The 20,395-nt window shown below is 36.2% G+C and overlaps 9 protein-coding genes across 9 annotated transcripts; 4 read left to right on the forward strand and 5 right to left on the reverse strand. All coding sequences in view use genetic code 12, as the record gives it.

Annotated features, from left to right (window-relative positions):
• Nucleotides 1-297: 297 nt before the first annotated feature.
• J8A68_002146 (uncharacterized protein) lies at nucleotides 298-732 on the reverse strand (the record flags this gene model as incomplete). The annotated part of the gene is made up of 1 exon (XM_049405866.1): nucleotides 298-732. The coding sequence occupies one exon, from the start codon at nucleotides 730-732 to the stop codon at nucleotides 298-300; it is 435 nt and encodes a 144-aa protein (XP_049264559.1).
• A 495-nt stretch (nucleotides 733-1,227) lies between these two features.
• On the forward strand, nucleotides 1,228-2,019 carry J8A68_002147 (uncharacterized protein; the record flags this gene model as incomplete). The annotated part of the gene is made up of 1 exon (XM_049405867.1): nucleotides 1,228-2,019. The coding sequence occupies one exon, from the start codon at nucleotides 1,228-1,230 to the stop codon at nucleotides 2,017-2,019; it is 792 nt and encodes a 263-aa protein (XP_049264560.1).
• Nucleotides 2,020-2,085: 66 nt separating this feature from the next.
• Nucleotides 2,086-5,427, reverse strand: ZCF25 (Zcf25p; the record flags this gene model as incomplete). Its single annotated transcript, XM_049405868.1, has 1 exon — nucleotides 2,086-5,427. One exon carries the CDS (start codon nucleotides 5,425-5,427, stop codon nucleotides 2,086-2,088), a length of 3,342 nt encoding a protein of 1,113 aa, XP_049264561.1.
• Nucleotides 5,428-7,381: 1,954 nt separating this feature from the next.
• J8A68_002149 (uncharacterized protein) lies at nucleotides 7,382-8,341 on the reverse strand (the record flags this gene model as incomplete). Its single annotated transcript, XM_049405869.1, has 1 exon — nucleotides 7,382-8,341. One exon carries the CDS (start codon nucleotides 8,339-8,341, stop codon nucleotides 7,382-7,384), a length of 960 nt encoding a protein of 319 aa, XP_049264562.1.
• A 2,658-nt stretch (nucleotides 8,342-10,999) lies between these two features.
• J8A68_002150 (glutathione S-transferase family protein) lies at nucleotides 11,000-11,692 on the forward strand (the record flags this gene model as incomplete). Its single annotated transcript, XM_049405870.1, has 1 exon — nucleotides 11,000-11,692. One exon carries the CDS (start codon nucleotides 11,000-11,002, stop codon nucleotides 11,690-11,692), a length of 693 nt encoding a protein of 230 aa, XP_049264563.1.
• Nucleotides 11,693-12,399: 707 nt separating this feature from the next.
• J8A68_002151 (glutathione S-transferase family protein) lies at nucleotides 12,400-13,053 on the forward strand (the record flags this gene model as incomplete). Its single annotated transcript, XM_049405871.1, has 1 exon — nucleotides 12,400-13,053. The coding sequence occupies one exon, from the start codon at nucleotides 12,400-12,402 to the stop codon at nucleotides 13,051-13,053; it is 654 nt and encodes a 217-aa protein (XP_049264564.1).
• Nucleotides 13,054-13,802: 749 nt separating this feature from the next.
• On the forward strand, nucleotides 13,803-14,456 carry J8A68_002152 (glutathione S-transferase family protein; the record flags this gene model as incomplete). Its single annotated transcript, XM_049405872.1, has 1 exon — nucleotides 13,803-14,456. One exon carries the CDS (start codon nucleotides 13,803-13,805, stop codon nucleotides 14,454-14,456), a length of 654 nt encoding a protein of 217 aa, XP_049264565.1.
• A 195-nt stretch (nucleotides 14,457-14,651) lies between these two features.
• Nucleotides 14,652-15,362, reverse strand: J8A68_002153 (uncharacterized protein; the record flags this gene model as incomplete). Its single annotated transcript, XM_049405873.1, has 1 exon — nucleotides 14,652-15,362. One exon carries the CDS (start codon nucleotides 15,360-15,362, stop codon nucleotides 14,652-14,654), a length of 711 nt encoding a protein of 236 aa, XP_049264566.1.
• Nucleotides 15,363-16,101: 739 nt separating this feature from the next.
• Nucleotides 16,102-19,440, reverse strand: J8A68_002154 (uncharacterized protein; the record flags this gene model as incomplete). Its single annotated transcript, XM_049405874.1, has 1 exon — nucleotides 16,102-19,440. The coding sequence occupies one exon, from the start codon at nucleotides 19,438-19,440 to the stop codon at nucleotides 16,102-16,104; it is 3,339 nt and encodes a 1,112-aa protein (XP_049264567.1).
• Nucleotides 19,441-20,395: the final 955 nt, after the last annotated feature.

The following is a 20,395-nucleotide window of genomic DNA, read 5'->3' on the forward strand; positions in this document are numbered from 1 at the left end:
GGAGTTTATTAGTAATATCGCGGATATGGATTTCTTTTTCATCATTCGTAAACAACTTTATGGAAAAATTATTCGGGCCGTAAAAGATGAGGATGAGATATTTCCGTTATATTTCTTTTTGTCCCACTCAATTTGACGCACTACCAAGCAAGTACGGAAATACCCAATCTGTAATATGACAGCATGCATAATTTTGCTGGTTGTTATAGTAACGACTCCATCATATATTAAAAAATAAATATACACACTATACTCTATACACAGGTTCTCTTCTTAAGAGATACAGAGATACTCAATCTATTCAGTTAAAGCTTTAGCAGCAACACTAGGATCCAAATACACTTGATAGAACTTCATCTTATATTCGCCTTCCTCACTCTTAGTCAACTTCATAATAGCAGCCCATTCAGTAGTTATATCCTTGTTATTAATCAATCTATAATCAACATATCCATTCACCAACACAGTCTCATCGTCAACACTAGCAACATTCTCAACCACATGATGTCTCTTGGTCACGGAGGTCCACATCCCCTTTCTCAATTCTGTGATTTCAGAATGGCCAACGACACGTTTGGATGCCATTGTTAATGGTGCTTCAGGGGTGAAGAATTGGAGATATGGGTCGACTGATGGGGATGATGGAGGGGCGGTGTCGGAGGTTTTGTAGAAGGAGACGACGAAGTCTTGGAATTTGGTGTTGGTGGCGAGGGTGGGGGAGTAGTTAGTCATTGTGTGGATGGTTCGGGTTGATATGAGTCTTGATATGTTCATTCAATATGAAGAGGAAGAAAATTGAAATTGATGATATTTCTTTTCGATGGACTGAAAAATGTTGAGAATCGGATAACAATAGGATTTTCTAATTTTCCACAGTGGAATTTTTTATTCAGATAAGGATTCCAATCGCCGAAGACAATGATGATTAATGCTTACTAAGCTCTTAGGAACGGATTTTCAGAGTTCAGGGGAACATTGACAAATCAACACATTCGAATTTGTTTGCGGATTTGGTTTTTGTGGGGGCTACCAATGTCATCACCCCGGGTTTTCCAAAAAGAGAATATCCGTAATCGGGATTTTTCTTTCATTTCCGGAATTTTCATGTTGATCCCCCACGATTCCTCAGATATCAAATCCATCGATTTCTTCTTCATCTTCTTCTTCTTATAACCAATACTATCAAACGCTAAGATTATAGTTGATACCGATATAGACAACCTAACAATGATTGCTGCTTTCACCTCCACTAACCAATTCTACACCTTAATCAAATCCCCGGTCCCAACCTCCACCCTCTTGGTCTTCTTACACGGTCTCGGATCATCCCAAAACTTCTACTACTCCATAGCCACAGCCTTATCCTCCACCCACAACGTCTTATTACTCGATCATGAAGGTGCCAACCAATCCAAATTAAACCGCCCAAAACTCACTCTTGAAGACTTATCCCAAAACGTCATCTCCACCATCCATGAACTCCAACTCCAGGACTCCAAAATTGTTTTGATTGGACACTCAATGTCCGGGATGTTGGTCAATTATATAAACATCTTCCACTCCACCAAACTCAACATCATCAAAAACGTCCTTATTGGACCCGTTCACCCCACGGCAAAACTCACCCAGATTTTCTTGGACCGTATTCAAGCATTGAATGTCAAACCATCCTTAATTGATTTCTCCAACAATATCCCAAATGCCGCCACGGGGGATAAGTGTTCCGGATTCAGGAAATCATATATTAGACAACTTTTGCAAAGTCAGACAGTGGAGGGATATATTGCCAATTGTCATGCTATTGCCAGTGGAATGGATTATGATTTTGATTATAGTAAAGTTGAAAAACCGGTTTTGATAATTTATGGAAAACAAGATATGACCAGTCCTTGGACGGGATGTGTGGAAGAGATTGCCAATGGATTGACGAATAAGAGTCTTGTGGAACTTGATGTGGGACATTGGATTGCTATTGAAGATGATGAGGCAGTTTTGAAAGCTATTAAAGAATTCATTTAATCATTATATATTATTATTTATACAATTATTATTTATATAGAGTAATTAATACAAGTTTGGTTTTTTTTAGTTGAGATGGGTACTTCCTTCAAAAAGTAAATCATTAATACCGATATTATACATAAACGCATCCAACGTCTGTTCTCCTACTCCGCCACCATTCACACCAACCGCACCACCAGTACCATTGTTATTCCCCTCCTCTTCTCGTCTCTCTTGTGGTTTTCGTCCGCCTTCTTGTCCAGACATCAACGAATTCGTAACTGAAGGCACAAAAAACTGTTGAAAATTCATCAAATTCTCTAATTCACTCGTGGTGGCAATCTCAAACGTCGTGGGGAAACTCAGTGGGGATTGGAGTTGTGATTGAACAATCCCAGCACCCCTAGCAAATTGTGTTGGCGGGTTAGAAGTGACGGATTCCGGGCTTTCGAAGCCTTGATCTAGGTTTAGGTCTGATGTTTGGGTTTGTTCTTGTTGTAAGGGATGTTGATGTCCACCTGGTTGGGTGCGGTGGGAGTGGGTGTGTGATAGGAATGGGGTTGAGACCATGGGTGAGCCGTTTTGTTGAAATGGGGTTGGGATTGGGATTTGGGTGTGTTCACTTATGCTTCTCATTGGATATGTTGAATATTGTTGTGGTTGGAACACTGGTTCTGACTTCTTGGTGGTGGGTTGTTTCTTGGGTTGTCTGAATGCGGTTTCTAATGCCTTGTACATCTTGGTGATAATACTATGGAACCTGGCCGATGTGGCACTAACACTACTATAAAACAACAAAATCGATTTCGCAATCATTAATTTCTCGGCTAAGATATCAATAGTATATTCATCGGGTTCATATTCATTAGTCTGTCTATACAAGATCGTCAATCCAAGTATCAATGCTGCCTTGAAGCAACAATTCACGGTGACGTACAGTTCCATTCTTTGTGGATTATGTTCTTTATAAAAATGAATCAATTGAATCATTAATACTGAAGATTTAATACTGGCGGAACAAAAATTAGACATGATTGCTTCTTGTTTACTTCTCCTACTATGATAATTCGGTGCCTCATTCTTTCTTTTAAATAATTGATACATGAAAAACGGTTTTCCCAATAACATAATCCCATATAATTGTGACATATGCATCAACAACAAAGAATAATTATCTCGCTTGATATTCCTCACTGCTTCATCAGTAGGCGATGGGGCATGATTAGGACGATAATCAACTAACATCTTATCAATCTGAACATCCGACGGTAGATTAATCGACCATAATTTCAAATCAATAGCTATCCTTTCCGCTCTTCTTAAATCAACAATCCCATCAATATAAAAATGTTGAATAATCTTGCCCAATATGCTTGCCAAATGAGCATTTTGATTCAAACAAGTATCTACCAAATTCACACTCCCATCCACATGATAAACCATAGTATTATTCCCAAATTCAAAATCATCCCAATCATAATCACTAATCAACAATGGTCTCCCCAATAAAATCGAAGAAATTCGATCACAAATATATAAACTCTTCCATAATTTTCTTCTATGGGTGATATAATCCTGATCTCGGAATGATTCATTTATGACTTTTCGATGTAATCCCAACGCCTGAGCATTCCTAATTGCAGTACTTAACATCAACCAACTTGAACTTCTCTTGGAGGTGGATTGATAATAGAAATAAATCAAGAAATAGGCCTGCAGGAGCCATAATTTCCCATCATCGATGATGTTTCGCATTAGATTAAACCCACTCTCAAAGAAATCCATACTGGTGACTTTTGTGGGTTCGAGTTCTTCAATGAGGTAGTTTTGGGCTTTTTCGGCGAATAATAACCCCACGGCGAGGACGAGATGTAATAGCGCGAGTTTTTCCGGTTCAGCCCTGATGGGGTTGTCATAGATGTAGTCAACGACGTAGACTTTGAAATGTTTCATGTTGAAGACGTACCAGGTTTGATTTATGTTATTTTCAAAGAATTTCACCATGATATTACAATGTTCCCGTTTGGGTAATTGCATGGGGGTTCTTTGATTTATGATCCCAGCACCATCGATTATATTTACCCCCTGAGGATCACCGGTGAATTCTGATTGTCCGATGGTGGCGGTGAAGATGTTACGACAATCGAATAGGAGGGATAGTGGACTGCTTTCTCCGATGTATCGGAGATTACCGGCTGAATCATATAATAATCTCGTGCTTTTACCTCTATCATTTGATAATCCCTTTTTTGGTTTCGGACCTGATGTTTCAGAAGCTGCGCCAGCACTTTTAGTACTACCCGTTGGGGAAGTAACACTCCCTCCTCCACTGCCTCCTCCCAGGACCTCTTGCGACTGTTGCTGGTGTTCCTGTCGCTTTCTACTATCACTATGATCACTCAATTCCGATCTTCGCCTCTTTCTCACAACTTCATCCCCATCTCTTATTCCATTCAGACTATTCCCCGAAATCGATTTCTCAATCTGCACACCACCACCTTCCTGTGTCTTATTATTCGGCTCCGCCTCATCATCCTCTTCTGAATTGGAAGTCGTGCCACTACTATCATCCTTCTCCCTCCCTGCTCCCTTTGTTTCCTCTAATGGGAATGATAACAAAGGTTGTAAGCTTTTTGGAATATACCGATCCGACCCCCCTGGGGTTAATCTTCCATCATTTGATCCGGGAGATGGATTTGATATGGAAGTGCTTGCATTTGAATTATTACTGGATGTTGTATTGGTATTGTCCATTCGGGATGAGGAAGGTACTGGTGGTGGTAATGGTGCTGTTGTGGTGGTGTTGATTGATGAGATGGATGAAAAGGTGGGTTGGAGGGGTGTGTATCCGCTTCTTCCATTCTGGTTTAGTTGTGGAGGTGGTGGTAGTTGGTGTTGTTGTTGTTGTGATGGTTGATATTCTTGATAGTGAGGGAATGGAACTTGAGTTGGATAGATTCGTTGTTGACCAATTGACATTTGTTGTTGAGGTACTGTTGGATCATATCGTATTGTACCTGGAGATACTTCCATTATTGGTAATTCATGTCTTGATATTTGACTGGTTGTATCTGTTACAGTTGAATTGGTTGATCCATTTGATCGACTGGATGTCATCATCGTTGTTCTTGATGCTTCTTGTTGTTGTTGTAGTTCTCGTTGTTGTTGGTTATGATGTCTGGTGATACTTCCTTTCTTACTTCTACCATCAATGCTACTGAATTGACATTGAATCTTCTTCTTAGTACAAAGATTACATGGTGCAATTCCACTACATTTATATTTCCTTTTCTTACAATAATCACATGCTTTACTTACTTTCTTTCTTGGTTCATTAGTTGTAATAAATTGAGTTGTACCATCACTAACTGAATCTTTCTTGATTATTGAAATGTTGGATGTCTTTGGTTCAATCTTGGATTCCATCTTTATTTACACTATGTCTGTCTGTCTGGATGTCTGTCTGGATGTATGTGCGACTGTACGTCTGTCTCTCTGGCTGTCTGATTGTCTGACTGACTGATGGGTTTACTCTCTCTCTCTTTGTCTTTGATGTATCAAAGTTCAGAAACTGTCTGAATGGAAATGGAAATAAAAATAAACCCGTTAGAAAATGACAAATCTAAAATTGACAAATTTCCATTAAAGAAAATTAATTTATTAATTGTCTGTCTGACTGTTTGGATTGGATTGTATTAAAATTACGATGGGAAGTTTTTTATAAAAATAATTTAGGTCACTTATTCTTCTTCTTCTGTCTGTCTAATTATTAATTAATAAGTGTCTCCAAAAAAAACAAAAAAAAAAGAGAGATTCAACAAAGAAAAATATTTCTTTTTTGCTTAGAAAATAAAAAATGTCTTTCAGGTCATTCTTAAAAAATATTTTATTTAACACACAAATCAAAAATTAATTACTAAGCCCAATTGAAATAATAATAAGTATCACCTCAATTTGAATAGGAGACATTAAACTAGTTGAATATATGTGTATCTCTTTCAATTGTTTGGTTGTTAGTATAGGAATCAGAACGGTTAGAAAAAAAACACCCAAGCTATGGAGGACCCTAAAATAAACTCTTGGAAGTGGGGCAAATTTTTACGGAAATACTAGATTTACCCCAACCTTAATTTTAGCTCCGGTCGGACCCTTCCACAAAACAAAAACCACAAGTTCTCACTATATGTTGTAATGGTTAATTATTCTATATAATCACGAGCTTTATAAATTCGGAGTTGTATTTACATGCTTAGATAATTCATGTTGGGGTTCTTACGGATGCATCTCCCCATTGCAGTAAACAATGAGTTTTGTATTAGTCCGTATGTACTCTCTATTACACAAGAGCATACATTCTTTGCAGATATAAATGCATCAAAAGGGAGACATTTTTTATTTCATTGCATATGCGTATAAATATTTAGGCCGAGCCGATCTGGTCAAGTATAGTGTATCTTTCCATGTCGTTAAATATCTCTCTCTGGTTAATAACTAAGAAATATTATTTATTTATTATGTATGCAATGTGGGGAGGGGGGAAATCTGAGAAATAAATCAGAAAAAATAAATAATATTTTATTTTTTAATCATACATATAAATATTTTCCAGCCACTTAATTATTATCCTCCGCTTTGTACCGATATTGTTATTATCTCTTTAAAAAATGGCTCGGTGATTCTCTCATCTGCAAGACAATATGATGGAGCCTTTGTTATAGCTGGCAGAATATGCGCTTAGTGGAACTACAAACCAAAGTATTTAGGAGAAGATTACTACATCTCCGGTTAAGTTAGGTTCTTGGCCCTATATTCTCAATAAAACAATAGCAAGGAGCCTTTGTTATAGCTGGCTGGCAGAATAATATGCACGTAGTGGAACTTCAAACCGAAGTATGTAGGAAAAAGCGACTACATCTCCGGTTAAGTTAGGTTCTTGGCCCTATATTCTCCATACATGGGGTGCCCCCTTTGCTGATTCTCAACCAATGGGAGTTGGTCCAATAAATCTTATGTCATACTCTAGACATCCAACCGGTTAGTTGTCAATTCTACCTTTGATCTTCCCCAGTTTCTCTGCCTGTCTGACTATCTGCTTCCCTTCTTATGGCAGGCACCCCTGAAGGATTCCCTTTCATCTTCCTGTATTAGGGGAGTAGTTACCCTCTTAAGTATATAGAAATGAAACTACCGGTCAACGATGAATAATATAAATGTATTTTTCTTGTATTTTTCATATATAATAATAAACTATAAACTATAAATAAGTAATCTCTAACAAACAGTTTAGAAATGGGGAATAAAGAGACTCAAGTCCAGCTCAAATCCGAAAAATCCTAATTTATATACTAAATTAAACTTCTCAGCTTTGTTTGAAACATCCTTAAACCTTCATGTTAGCTAACTTTTCAGCAACAGCCTTATGGTGAGCTTCTAATTCAGCTTCAATGTTCTTGTGCTTTTCAGTAGCCTTAGCTCTAACCTTTTGAACTTCTTCTTCTAAAGTTAAAACAATATCGTAATCTAATCTGTTAAGAACACCCTTGTCACCTAATTCTGGATCATCAGCAGTAACCTTCTTGAAATCAACAATGATATCTTCCTTAACGGCAAAGACGGAATCATCTTTAGTATATTTACAATCACGGTCATAGATTTGGGTAACTAAAGTATGGTGTTCTGGAGCAGAAACCATCCAATGAATATGACCTGGTCTCATTGGGTGTCTATCCATCATTTGTAATAAATCACCAGCTGGTCCATCGTATGGAATTGGATAAGCAGTTGGTCTTAAACAAACAAAAGCATATTTACCTTCTTCATTAGTATAAACAGTACCTCTTAAGTTATATTCAGGTTGATCTGGATCTTGTTGTTCATACAAACCATTTGGAGCACAATGCCAAACTTCAACTTTAGCACCAACCAAAGGTTTACCATTAACATCAGTAACAGTACCACTAACCCAAGTCTTTTCACCACCAACTTCTTTTTGGATAATAGAACCACCATATGGGTATTCTGGGGAGTTTTCACGATAGAATGGACCAATAATGGCAGAAGAAGTAATACCGGCGTTATCAGACATATGAGTTAAAGTGTCAACTAAGGCTTCTAATCCAAGAACATCGGAAACTAAAATACCTTCATTTCTTTTGTTGTCGGACATTTGACCAATTCTGTTGATGAAATTAACACCATACATCCATTCGTCAACGGTGATGTGGTTTTCTCTGGTGAAATCATGGATATGTTGGATTAAAGAAGTGAGAATTCTTCTGGCTTTTGGAGTAGCTTTGGCACCAAAGGATTCCTTGACGTAATCAGTAAATTGTTGAGACATTATTGTTGTTTGTTGCTTTTTGTTATTGGAGATTATTATCTAAACTGTTAGTTTGAGATTATTGATGAGTAAGAAAGAATAGAATTTGAATTTTGAAAATTTTTGAGGAATCTGAATGTCATTTATATATTATTTCAAAATCTATGTGTCTCTCCATCCATCGGCTTGAATTTTTTTTTTATTTAATTGCTAATCGTCGGACTAAAAAGAAACCCCACTCAAATCACCGATTTTACATTGAAAAAGAAAAAAATACTCTCCATTTGGTTATTCCGCGTTCTTCCCAATATTACAGTTTTTTAGTACTAGCACTATTTACAAATCCGCGCCCTGAATTAAAAAATAATATTTACATTTTTTGCTTTTTCCGTGTCGAACAATGTGTCAAAATCTGTGCCTCGTGCAATCAAATTGTTTGCTTAGTAAGTTCCACACGGATATTCTACATTATTACTCCACAAAATCGTATTACCTTCACCTTTCCATCATCATCTCAAAAATAATCTTCGGAGTTGTGTGTATGTGTGCGAACCCTTCAAAGCGGGGGAGGGGCATATCCCACACATCTTCTTTGTCTTTGACTAGACGGACTTTGTTCCGGTCCGTAATATACCGATCCAGTTGAATTTTTCTATCTATCTATCTATCAAGCCATTTCTTTTCATCTCTGTATATCTGTGTGTCACAAAATGTCTATCAGAAATTAAAAATCGCCTGATATTTCAATCTTCTGTTTCTAGTTCGACTTTTCCGCAAAAAGCTAATTTTGTGAACCAGATCCAATAAATCACTTTTCTTTTTTCTTGATCTGGGGTGTCGAAAGAAGAGGATTTTCTTTGCATTTTTTTACTTGTTATCAGAGATTTATTAATCCCCCTAATAATAATAATTCTTAGAGTGTACTAGAAAATACCAGTAGTAGTAGATATACGAGAGGTATAATTACGCCTTAATAATTTTTATATCAACCGAGCCGATCTCTTATTTGCCTAAATATATGAAATATTTATTGCCCACATGTCATATATGCCTATGTATCGATGATAATCGCTTTTATTTTTCCACCCATCATGCCATAGCTTTCAAATAATACAGATCTGTGTTTTTGGTTTTGGTTTTGGCGATAATGGGCCCAATAATGGACGGAAGAAGCGCCACCTATTTTTCCATATTGTAGTTATTCAATTTAAATGGAAAACTAGGACATGCTAAACAACGCGGGGGATTAGGCTTAGATTCGCGGACAAGAATCAACAAAGACCGATGAAATCATAGATCGAAAAATAAATCATACGATAACGGAGTGTATTATATAGGCTTAAGATCATCCAGATTACACATGCATGCATCCATCATAGATGAATAGAGTGTATGCGTGTATGGGAGTGAAAAGTGCGGAAAAATAAGTGGGACAAATAAATATGTAAATAATAAAGTGCGGAAAAATGAGAATTAATATCTGGGGTTTGACTATGCATTTTTCCTTGATATTACAAAGTAGGTTGGTTAGTTGATTAAGGTTTTGATATTGAGGTTTGTTGCGGAATTTGATTGATGAATGAGATGTTGAACTGGTGGGTCGACATTTTATCAAAATAATGTTTCTAAACGATTTTTCCCTGGTGATCCAATTGATGGTTGTCTTTTTTGGTAATCTGATTTGAATGATTCAAAATACTTTTGGAAAGACTTTATTGTGGTAATAGGTATAGCCAATAGAGAAGCTAAAGATCGACAGCTTCGACTGCATCCAAAAAGTTGACACTGCGCTCTAGGATTTCAAGTTTTCGTTAATGGTACCTTGTTAATTTTCATGTCGATATCCACATCGTCATTCTGAAAACATTAAATTTCCATCTCCAAACTTGAAACAATGACTTACCTCGAGTATCTGACATTTCCATTTGAGATTCACTACTATTCCGATCTTAACCAACCATCGTCAGGATCCTACCCGTAAGGAGTGGTTATGTGCTCCTTCCTGATAGGAGTAATCACGGAGACTATAGACTTTCGTCGGCCGTTAGTGAGTGTGTTGTATGGCTAAGTTCCGGAAGTGGTTCCTGTGTGTAACTTGTTACACTACAGTTGATTTCTGAAAAGCTTCGATTCGTCCGCTACCTTCCCCGTTTGTTTAGGACTCGAGGATAAATACCTGTGGATCCTCCCTTTAGAGGTTTTGGGATTTGGTTGGGGAACAACTATCTATCTTCTTAGATTATATACAACATTGAACTTTGGTTCATCTCGGAATTCCAATATACATTCGCTCGGTCGATTCATGTTAGACGGGGACTAGTTCTTTCACTATTCAGCCAACTTCATTGTTCTCACAAATTTCAATAAAACTCTCGTATTCTTCCAGTACTGTTCACTAGATCATGATTATTAATTGTGCATTGAAAGGTCTATCAAAAAAATCCTCGGGGGATCAGTATATTTCCTAAATAGGAATTACGGCCGTAGACACCACTGAAAAAAATACCAAATCCGGGGACTCAACTTCTTCTATAGTTTTCCTAAACAATACACGAACTATGAGCTATGGCTTACTAATTTACAATTCGGTGATTGTATTTAAACCAATCAATATTCCCAAATGATTTTGTTTCTAATTCCTACATAATCTCCAAAGAAATAATTAAAGCCAATCACAAAATGTCATCAGTCTTAAAAGCTATTCAATTATACACTTGGCAAACTCCAAACGGATACAAAATCTCCACATTCTTGGAAGCATTAAGTCTCAAATATGACGTCCACAAAATCGACATCAATAGCGGCATTCAAAAACAAGACCCGTTCATCACCTTAAACCCCAACGGACGTATCCCTACTATTGTTGATCCAAACACCAACATCACCATTTCTCAAACGGGTGCTATCTTACAGTATCTTGCTGAAACCTATGACAAGGAGAGAAAATTCAGTTATGAACAAGGTACGCCGGAATATTGGAAACAAATTGAATATTTGACTTTTCAAGTGGCCGAAAATGGACCTATCCAGGGTCAGGCTCATCATTTTGTAATGTATGCTCCTGAAAAGATTGAATATGGGATTAATAGATATATGAATGATACTAAGCGTATTTATGGGGTTTTTGAAGAGATCTTGAGAAGAAATAAGGAGAATGGATTATATCTTGTTGGAAATCATTATTCAATTGCGGATTTTGCATTGGTTGGTTGGGCTAATAGTTTGAAGTACTTGGATATTGATGTTCACGACTGGCCATTGGTCGGGAAATGGTTTGATAACTTTTCCCAAGAACCTTATGTCCAAAGGGGATTTCAAGTCCCAGGAAGGATCTCGAGTAATAAACTGTTAAGTGCTATTCCAGTTATATGATATCCAGACTTCCAGACTATTCCTGTTATGGAATTTATATAGAAATAATTGAATGAATATACAAGTATGCTTTTAAACAAATAAATGTCTTGCAATTGCCAAAATAGTAGGGAAATGAAAGATAACAGTGCGGAAAAGTAATATCTGGTGGTTTGATTTTTCCGCTTCTGCTTGTTTCATTTCTGTCAAGTTCTGTAGATCAAGAATTCCCATGAGCTTCTGTTGAGGATTCATGAGAAATTGACCAGGTGAACAATTGTCAATAGGAAGTCTTCCCACTTGGTGATCCAACTTATTATTGACATTATTTGCTTCTGAAATTGGGAAACCCGACCCTTTCCGCCAGTATTTATGAATCTTCCATGTTAGTCTTAAACAACCTTTAAGCTAATCTAGCCATATTGGATTCTATGATAATTCAATTGTGCATATTTGAAAATATGTCAAAAAAATCCTCGGGGGAACTGAGTTTTTCCTAAATAGGAATTACAGCCGTAACTTAAACTAAGCGTAATACTGGGGGACTCCACTTTTTCACCAATTGCAAAGAAAAAACCAAAATTACTAAATTACATAAACTGTGGCTTACGAATATAATTCAGTTCAATTGTACTTAAAGCAATCAATATTCCCAATTGAATTTTTTTCATTGATCCCTCCATAATCACCTGAGAGAAATAATTAAAGCCAACACAATTTAACAAAAAATGACATCAGCCTTAAAAGCCATTCAATTATACACCTGGCCTACACCAAACGGATTCAAAATCTCTACCTTCTTAGAAGCATTAAACCTCAAATATGACGTCCACCCAATCAACATCACTACCGGTATCCAAAAGGAAGACCCCTTCGTCACCTTAAACCCAAACGGACGTATCCCTACTATTGTTGATCCAAACACCAACATCACCATTTCTCAAACCGGGGCTATTTTACAATATCTTGCTGAAACTTATGATAAAGAACGCAAATTCAGTTATGAACAAGGTACACCGGAATATTGGAAACAAATTGAATATTTGACTTTTCAAGTGGCAGAAAATGGACCTATTCAGGGTCAGGCTCATCATTTTGTTTTATATGCTCCTGAAAAGATTGAATATGGGGTTAAAAGATATGTAAATGATACTAAGCGTATTTATGGGGTTTTTGAAGAGATCTTGAGAAGAAATAAGGAGAATGGGTTGTATCTTGTCGGAAATCATTACTCGATTGTTGATTTTGCCTTGGTTGGTTGGGCTAGCCGTTTGGAGAGATTGGAAATTGATGTTCATGATTGGCCATTGCTCGGGCAATGGTTTGATAACTTTTCGAATGAGCCTTATGTTCAAAAGGGATTTCAAGTTCCAAAGATTTAGACTTGGGGATCTAGAATGATAATCTATTAAATGCTATTCCAATTATATAATTTATTTAGAAATAATTGAATGAATAAATAGTATGTGGTATAAACAAATAAATATCTAGCGATTAACCTAAATAGTGGGGAAATGAGAAATAACAGTGAGGAAAAGTAATATCTGTATTATGCATTTCCATGTTTTTCACATTTATCAACTTCCGCAGACCAAGTTGGGGAATTTCCACGAGAGCTTCTCTTGATGATTCATAGAAGAATTTGTAAAATTAATAAACAATTCTTCCCATTTGGTGATCTGACTGATCATTATCCCTATACGCTTTTTTGAGTCCTCGACGTTTGATAGTTTGTTATGCTGAATATACTTCATGCCGTTTTCATATCCATTCACATGGCCATTGTGATGACCGCGTGTAACATTCCATTCTCAGGTATGAAATGGGGCAAAACCGCACTTCCCCCCAGTATTTTTGAACCTTACTTGTCCATCTACCCTTGCTGAATCTATGGTAATTCAATTGTCAGTTGTGCATACTTAAAATTATGTCAAAGAAATCTCGAAGAAAGTATATTTCCTAAATAGGAAGTACGGCCGTAAGCCTGAAAAAATATAAGGAGTACGAATGAAATTACAACAGCAAGGATGGAATGCGACTTACTATTTATAATTCACTCAGTTAAGTCAAATCAATCCCAATTGCATCTTAATTCCAATTCCAAATCAACAAAGTCAACAATTTAACAAAAATGTCATCAGTCTTAAAAGCTATTCAATTATACACCTGGGGTACTCCCAATGGATTCAAAATCTCCATTTTCTTAGAAGCCTTGAATATCAAGTATGATGTCCACCCAATCGACATCAGTACCGGTGTCCAAAAACAAGAACCATTCATCACCCTAAACCCCAACGGACGTATCCCTACTATTGTTGATCCAAACACCAACCTCACCATTTCTCAAACTGGTGCTATTTTACAATATCTTGCTGAAACTTATGACAAGGAGAGAAAATTCAGTTATGAACCAGGCACGCCGGAATATTGGAAACAGCTTGAATATTTGATGTTTCAAGTGGGTGAAAATGGTCCTATCCAGGGTCAGGCGAATCATTTTGCTGTGTTTGCTCCTGAAAAGATCGAATATGGGATTAACAGATATAAAAATGATACGAAAAGGATTTATGGGGTTTATGAAGAGATTTTGAGAAGAAATAAGGAGAATGGATTATATCTTGTTGGTAATCATTATTCAATTGCTGATTTTTCTTTGATTGGTTGGGCTAATAGTTTGAAGTGGTTGGATATTGATATTCATGATTGGCCATTGGTTGGGAAATGGTTTGATAATTTTTCGAATGAGCCTTATGTTCAAAAGGGATTTAAAGTCCCAGAGATTTAGACTTGGGGATCTAGAATAATAATCTATTAAATACTTCTTTTCCCAAGAGGCTTATGTTCAAAAGGGATTACAAGTCCCAGGAAAGTAGAGTAATGTCTCAAACCATTTGCCATACTAATCTAAAAGAATCTTCTATTATATGCTATTCTAATTCTATACATAGAAATAATTGAATAAATAAATAAATAAATAGTGTTATAAATATCTAGCAATCTGCAAACCAATTATCAAAATAGTCAAACCCTGAACAATTCTAATCCCAATATCAATCCTCCTGTTCATATTATATAATCTTTCAATCTCAGGTATGAGATATTCCTCATAATCACGACATAAATACTCTCGTCTATCTATAAGATAATAATTAGCAAATGTATTCTTATTAAGTCTATACTGTTCACTAACACTGAAATACACTTCTGGTTCTTGCCGTATCGCTCTGAGATGGTTGAGTTGAGATTTATACAAAATTGGTTGTGGTGGCGACCTTGATCTTGGTGGCGGCGATCTGGCACGAGTTCTAGGAGAACGTGGAGGAGGAGGCTCAGGTTCCTCTACTTCTGTCTCTTCTTCTTCGGGGAAAGTCATTGGACTAACAGGTTCAATGGGTGATGGGGTTGGATCATGGGATATTATAAGCATACATGAATTCGAATCCAGGAATGGATATTTGATATCTTGAGGATATTTGTCAACACAATCAATACAAATTTTCTCAGTTGTAGTTATTTCTTGATCTAGTTGCAGTTTGGTTGATCTTGGTGATGGTAGCTTATGTTTTATTTTATACTTTAATTCTTTAATCTTGGATAATTTATATTTTAATTTGGGTAACCATCTACTGAAATGATGATGATGGTTGGATAGAAGAGATAAGTAAAACTTATCAGGATGATACAGTTTCATCGTAATATCATAGGGGGTGGTCGTGGTGGTAGGGGGAGGTTATTATCAGTAAGTTATATACATCTGAGACATGAACTCCCTATTCTTGAAATACTCAAAAGAAAGTGAAATGAAATAGTGGGAAAAGAAATGAAAATTTATATTTCGGATCAATTGGAGGAAAAACTCCAAATGAAGTCATTTTCTAAATTTGGAAATAAACTTTTAAATTTATTTTTTAATGCACGGTTGCAACATTACATTTTTTTCTTTTGACATTAGGACAATGGAAAATTGAAATTTGGGATGACTGGTGAATCATTACTCATCGAATATACCGGATAAAATTACCAATATGAATGATGCTTTACTTGCAAGATCTCCTGATGTTATAGTATGACTGAATAACAGTCATTAAGCGATTTGAAACTGCAAACAAAGTCTAAAATATTTTCCACGTTTATTTCTTGTGAAGGAAGGCAACAAATTATGAAATTCAATGCATGGTTTCACCTTCTTGCCTTTTAACCTGGGGTAGTATTCCTACGCAATGAAACTAACCAAGATCTGGGACAAGGAAGATGTGATCAATAAGGCTCAGAACAAACTCAGAGAAGCCAATGTATGTAACATCCAAGAATCAGGATGTGTCGAGGCATTCGCCTTGAGGACAGCCAAGTTTTGAATAAAAATACAGATGGCGCGTGAGATAAAGAAATATATTTATACGGTCTATTGTTACAAAAATTTCATAATCTACTTAAAGAGAAATAGCTTTATTTGATTCCACGCTTAAGGTCATAAGCTTCTCCCGAATTATCTTCTTAAATTCTTTCTCGTCTACAGCAGTTTCCAATTCAAGCTTTATTGTCTTGATATCATCCGGCAAGTCTTTATCTAATGCAAAAATAACCGGCAGTCTTTCTTCATAAGTGTATTCTTCAAATGATATTGGTTTACTACTTTCATCCAAAATTGATCCATGATCACATAATTCTAACAACTTTCCAATATTAAGAGATTCACCAGGTGGGATTGGAACCGGATTGGATGGGGTTACACATTCCATACCGACTTCTTTTCTTAAGACATGATCAATATCAACTTCCGAGAAAAATGCACAAGATTGTGGAACTTCTTTTATACCCAATTGTTCACAAAACATCCCTCTGGTCCAAATATTACTGATTTGTAATAATAATGCTGCCTTATATTTATCACTTTCCTTCACGAGATATCTCAATTCATCATGCACCGTAATTGCTAATCTTGCATCTACGTTATATTTCTCCGTAAGATAATCCATGGAAACAATTAATAAGTGAAGATAATCCACCCCGGAACTTTGAATTGTCCAATTGGTTCTAGATGTCAAAAACCCATTTTCTTTTAAATGTTTTTTTTTCAACGCGTCAGTAATCGCCGCCCCCAATACTGGAGTCCTTGGTTCATCCTGCATCGCAATCCCTTCAAGAGCATTGAAAATAATCGATTCCGATCCTCCGAAATATAATCTTTTTGATTTTGGTTTATCTCCCTCTTTCCCTTTCTTCTTTGGCAAATATCCGTTCTCTCCTCTGAATTTCGTTGATTCTTGTTTATCTCCCTCTTTCCCTTCGTCCTTTGGCAAATATCCGTTCTGTCCTTTGGTTTTGGCATATAATGTAATCGCAGTCTTCTCAGCATCTTGATCACTGATATCGGGATTGAATTGTTTTAATAACCTAGCGGCAAATCTAACCCCAGCACCATAAATTCTTCCATAATTGAAAACTTTGGCATGATTACGGGATATATTTAAAATACTGGCGGTTTTGGAATGTAAATCAGTTTTTTCACTCTTTTCCCCCTCCAATGTCATCCAACCTAATGCGGTCCCACCATGGATTCCAAATTTAGAATCTCCAACTAGGGAGGCAATCCATAATTCTTCAGAATCGACATCGGCTCCAACAAAGCAATATCCTTCTGGTGCTTGGATTAATGATTTTAATTCAGATCCAATTCGGTTTTTTTTGGCATTCGAGGCAGTAAGCCAGGTGTTTTCGGTGGCTCTTCTGGTGATTGTCCCCATTGAGGCGAGTTGGGGTAATATGATACCCATATTTTTATGTTTTAATCGATCTTTCTTGGTTTTAAAGAATTTATTCTTGCCTTCTTGATTATAAACCACGAATTGACCCATTATTCGATTTCGATTCCCCATCCAATATGACGCCTCATTATTTAGAGAAATAATATCCAGTGCATATTCATATTCTGAAGTTAGGGTACCTTCATCAAAGAATCGACCAAATTGTTTAGATAAGATCGATGTACATCTTTTGGCAGGTCCATCAGGATGAGGGACTTTGAATAAATGATAAGTTTTCCCCGCTGGTCTAAGTGCTTGAAACAATTCTGGAGTCTTCGTTGATATTGATATCTCTGTATACCCTTTCTTTTCTATGGCTTCTCGTTCATCATATGGGACTTTGAAAGACCAACCGTCAGTTGGGTGCCAAAACAATGGATATCCTTCCCATCTTAATCTTAGTAATAACGGAGTCACTCTTGTTCTTAAAGAGACATTCATTTTATCTTTCCTGGTTTTGAATAAATCTCGATACCATTCTGGATATCCAGTCAAATATGCTTGTTTTGCCCAAGGGGTTCCATCTTTCTTTATCCTTAGTTCTTTTAATGTCCAATCCAATTGACTTAACCATGGGTCCGTCTCGTGTTCTGGTTCTAAGGAAGGATCATCTTTTTCGATATATTCGATTAATTCCATTGCTCTTGTTTGTAAATTTTTCATCATCTTGGCTCTATTCTCTTCATAACATGATTCTGCTGATTTAATATACTCTTCCCATTTAGTCGAAGTTGGTAATATTAAAGTCCCCATATGACGTAATGCTGCAAATGATACTGGATGGGGTACTCTTTGAAGAAAAATGGGGAATAATTTTTTAGATACTTTATAAGTAGCTTCAACATCTTTAGCACAATAATGCATCAATTTATTAAAATTATCACTTATATCTTTTGGTTCTTCTGTACTAAAGTAATCACGATCGGTTTTATCTAATTTTGAATTACAATGAAATTCATATACATTTGCCAATGAATTTGGGGCACCTTTTTCTAACCAAGGATCATTCTCAAGTTGAGCTTGTATATCAGCTACGATATCATCAGCTGTGGATATTACAGATTCGTCATCTTCACCATTATCAATTTGATTCTGTCGTATTTTTTTCAGCTTATTATGTTTCTGCCATGTCGGTCTCTGTTGAGAACAAATACCACTAATTGCAACATGAAGTCCCATCCCATCTAGATAAAATGCTTTGGTTTGTTTTATATTATATTCTTCCAATATTCTTGCTCGATCATAACTGACATTATATCCAACGATTAATTTCTTCTTGGTGGCACAATCCATAGGAATCAAATGATTCCAATCCAATTCAGGACCTTGTTTCCCTTTGGCTATATCCATAAGTACAGGAGAGACCCAGCCATACCAAGCGTCTAAAGAAGCACAGACGGCAAGCACGGGGTAGTTTGATATTTTATAAACAACTTCAACATCAAATACTAGACTATCTTCTAATGGATGCGGTACCAGTTCTGGTTGTTTTGATGAAGTATATCTAGTCCAACCAGGTTGAAATAACCAAGTACCTTCCTGGGGTAATGGAGGAATGTTATTCTTTTTATGAAAGAATTCATTTGCCATCAATCTATAATGTTCCGAGGATCTTTGTCCTAATTTATTAAAATGTTCATCTAGTGAATTCCCTATTAGGTCAGGAAAACTATTAATTGTTATTGGTTCTGTTATTTGAGTTTTCTTCCCAAGTAAGTCGTTGTTTTCAAGATGTTCCTGAGCTATATTTCCTAACTCACTACCTTCTTGTTTTTTATAATCGTAAATACCAGTGGTTGGAAAAAGTTTCTTATGTAAACTCTCTGATAGATATTGAATCCCTACTAGATTGACCCTTGCTTGCTCATTGGATGACAAATATCTTAATGAAGTTGTTGATGATAAAGAAACAACTCTTTTATGAAAAGGTAGAAATGATCGTAAGAGTGATGTATGTCGTATCATGGATGTGGGTGTGAGTGTGTGTGTGTTGTTTGTGTTGGTTCTGTGTAATTAATTACTATATGTACATCTAAGTCTTTAGATTAACTATAAATTGAAAAAAGCGAGTGTAAATTATAAGTTGATGTCAAAAGTAAATGTGGTTAAATGATGATCATGATGAGTTTGAATTTGAGTTTTTTCTCTTGTGCTGCAAAAAAATTTGTATGGTAAGAAGAAAAGATGCGATGGTTGGGGGAAACCAACAACAACAGAGAAGGGCGATAGGTAAAGTGGGATAGTATGTATCTTAATCATCAACACTAAAACTATTTAAGATGGGTAAGTGTAGAATGGGTTTAATGACTATACTCTGAAGTGGTTAATGACTTATGAAATGCTGTTTACTCTTTGGCTACCATTAGAAGTTTGTAAGTATTTTACTAACCTCATCTTTCAAGAAATTTTAGAAGATATAATAACCTGTATCAGAGGAATGATTAATTGAGCTGGATATTGGGTATCAATAGCAATCTGAAGGTATCTAGAAAACTTTTTAGTATAAGTAAGCAAGCATTAGTGATATTTCTTCGACCTTTTATAAGTTTGCAACCATTTTAAAAACCTCTATAAATATATTTTTTTGTTGAGATTTTTACCAAAATCTTCAGATAATAAAAACCCATAAAATTCCACACAATTGACGTATAAGAGAACTTCCAAAACAAGTTTAATCACATAATGTGCCATCTAGAAAGATATAGACATCCATAACTCTCCAATAAACCCATTAGAAACAGAATTTTCGTTCTGACCAAAATTCATTATAAAACGGCCGCTAAAATTTTTTTTGATGTTGTGGGTGGATATCACACCAATATGCAGGTAGCTTGAGATTTAGTGGGCTAGAAAAACAAGAGGTTGACAGACATTAGGTGCAGGACGTGTAAACTCCCTGTGTGCAGGATGTGTATATTCC

Source organism: Hemisphaericaspora subhashii (assembly GCF_019202705.1).
Source record: "Hemisphaericaspora subhashii strain CBS 10753 chromosome Unknown scaffold95, whole genome shotgun sequence".
NCBI lineage: Eukaryota > Fungi > Ascomycota > Pichiomycetes > Serinales > Debaryomycetaceae > Hemisphaericaspora > Hemisphaericaspora subhashii.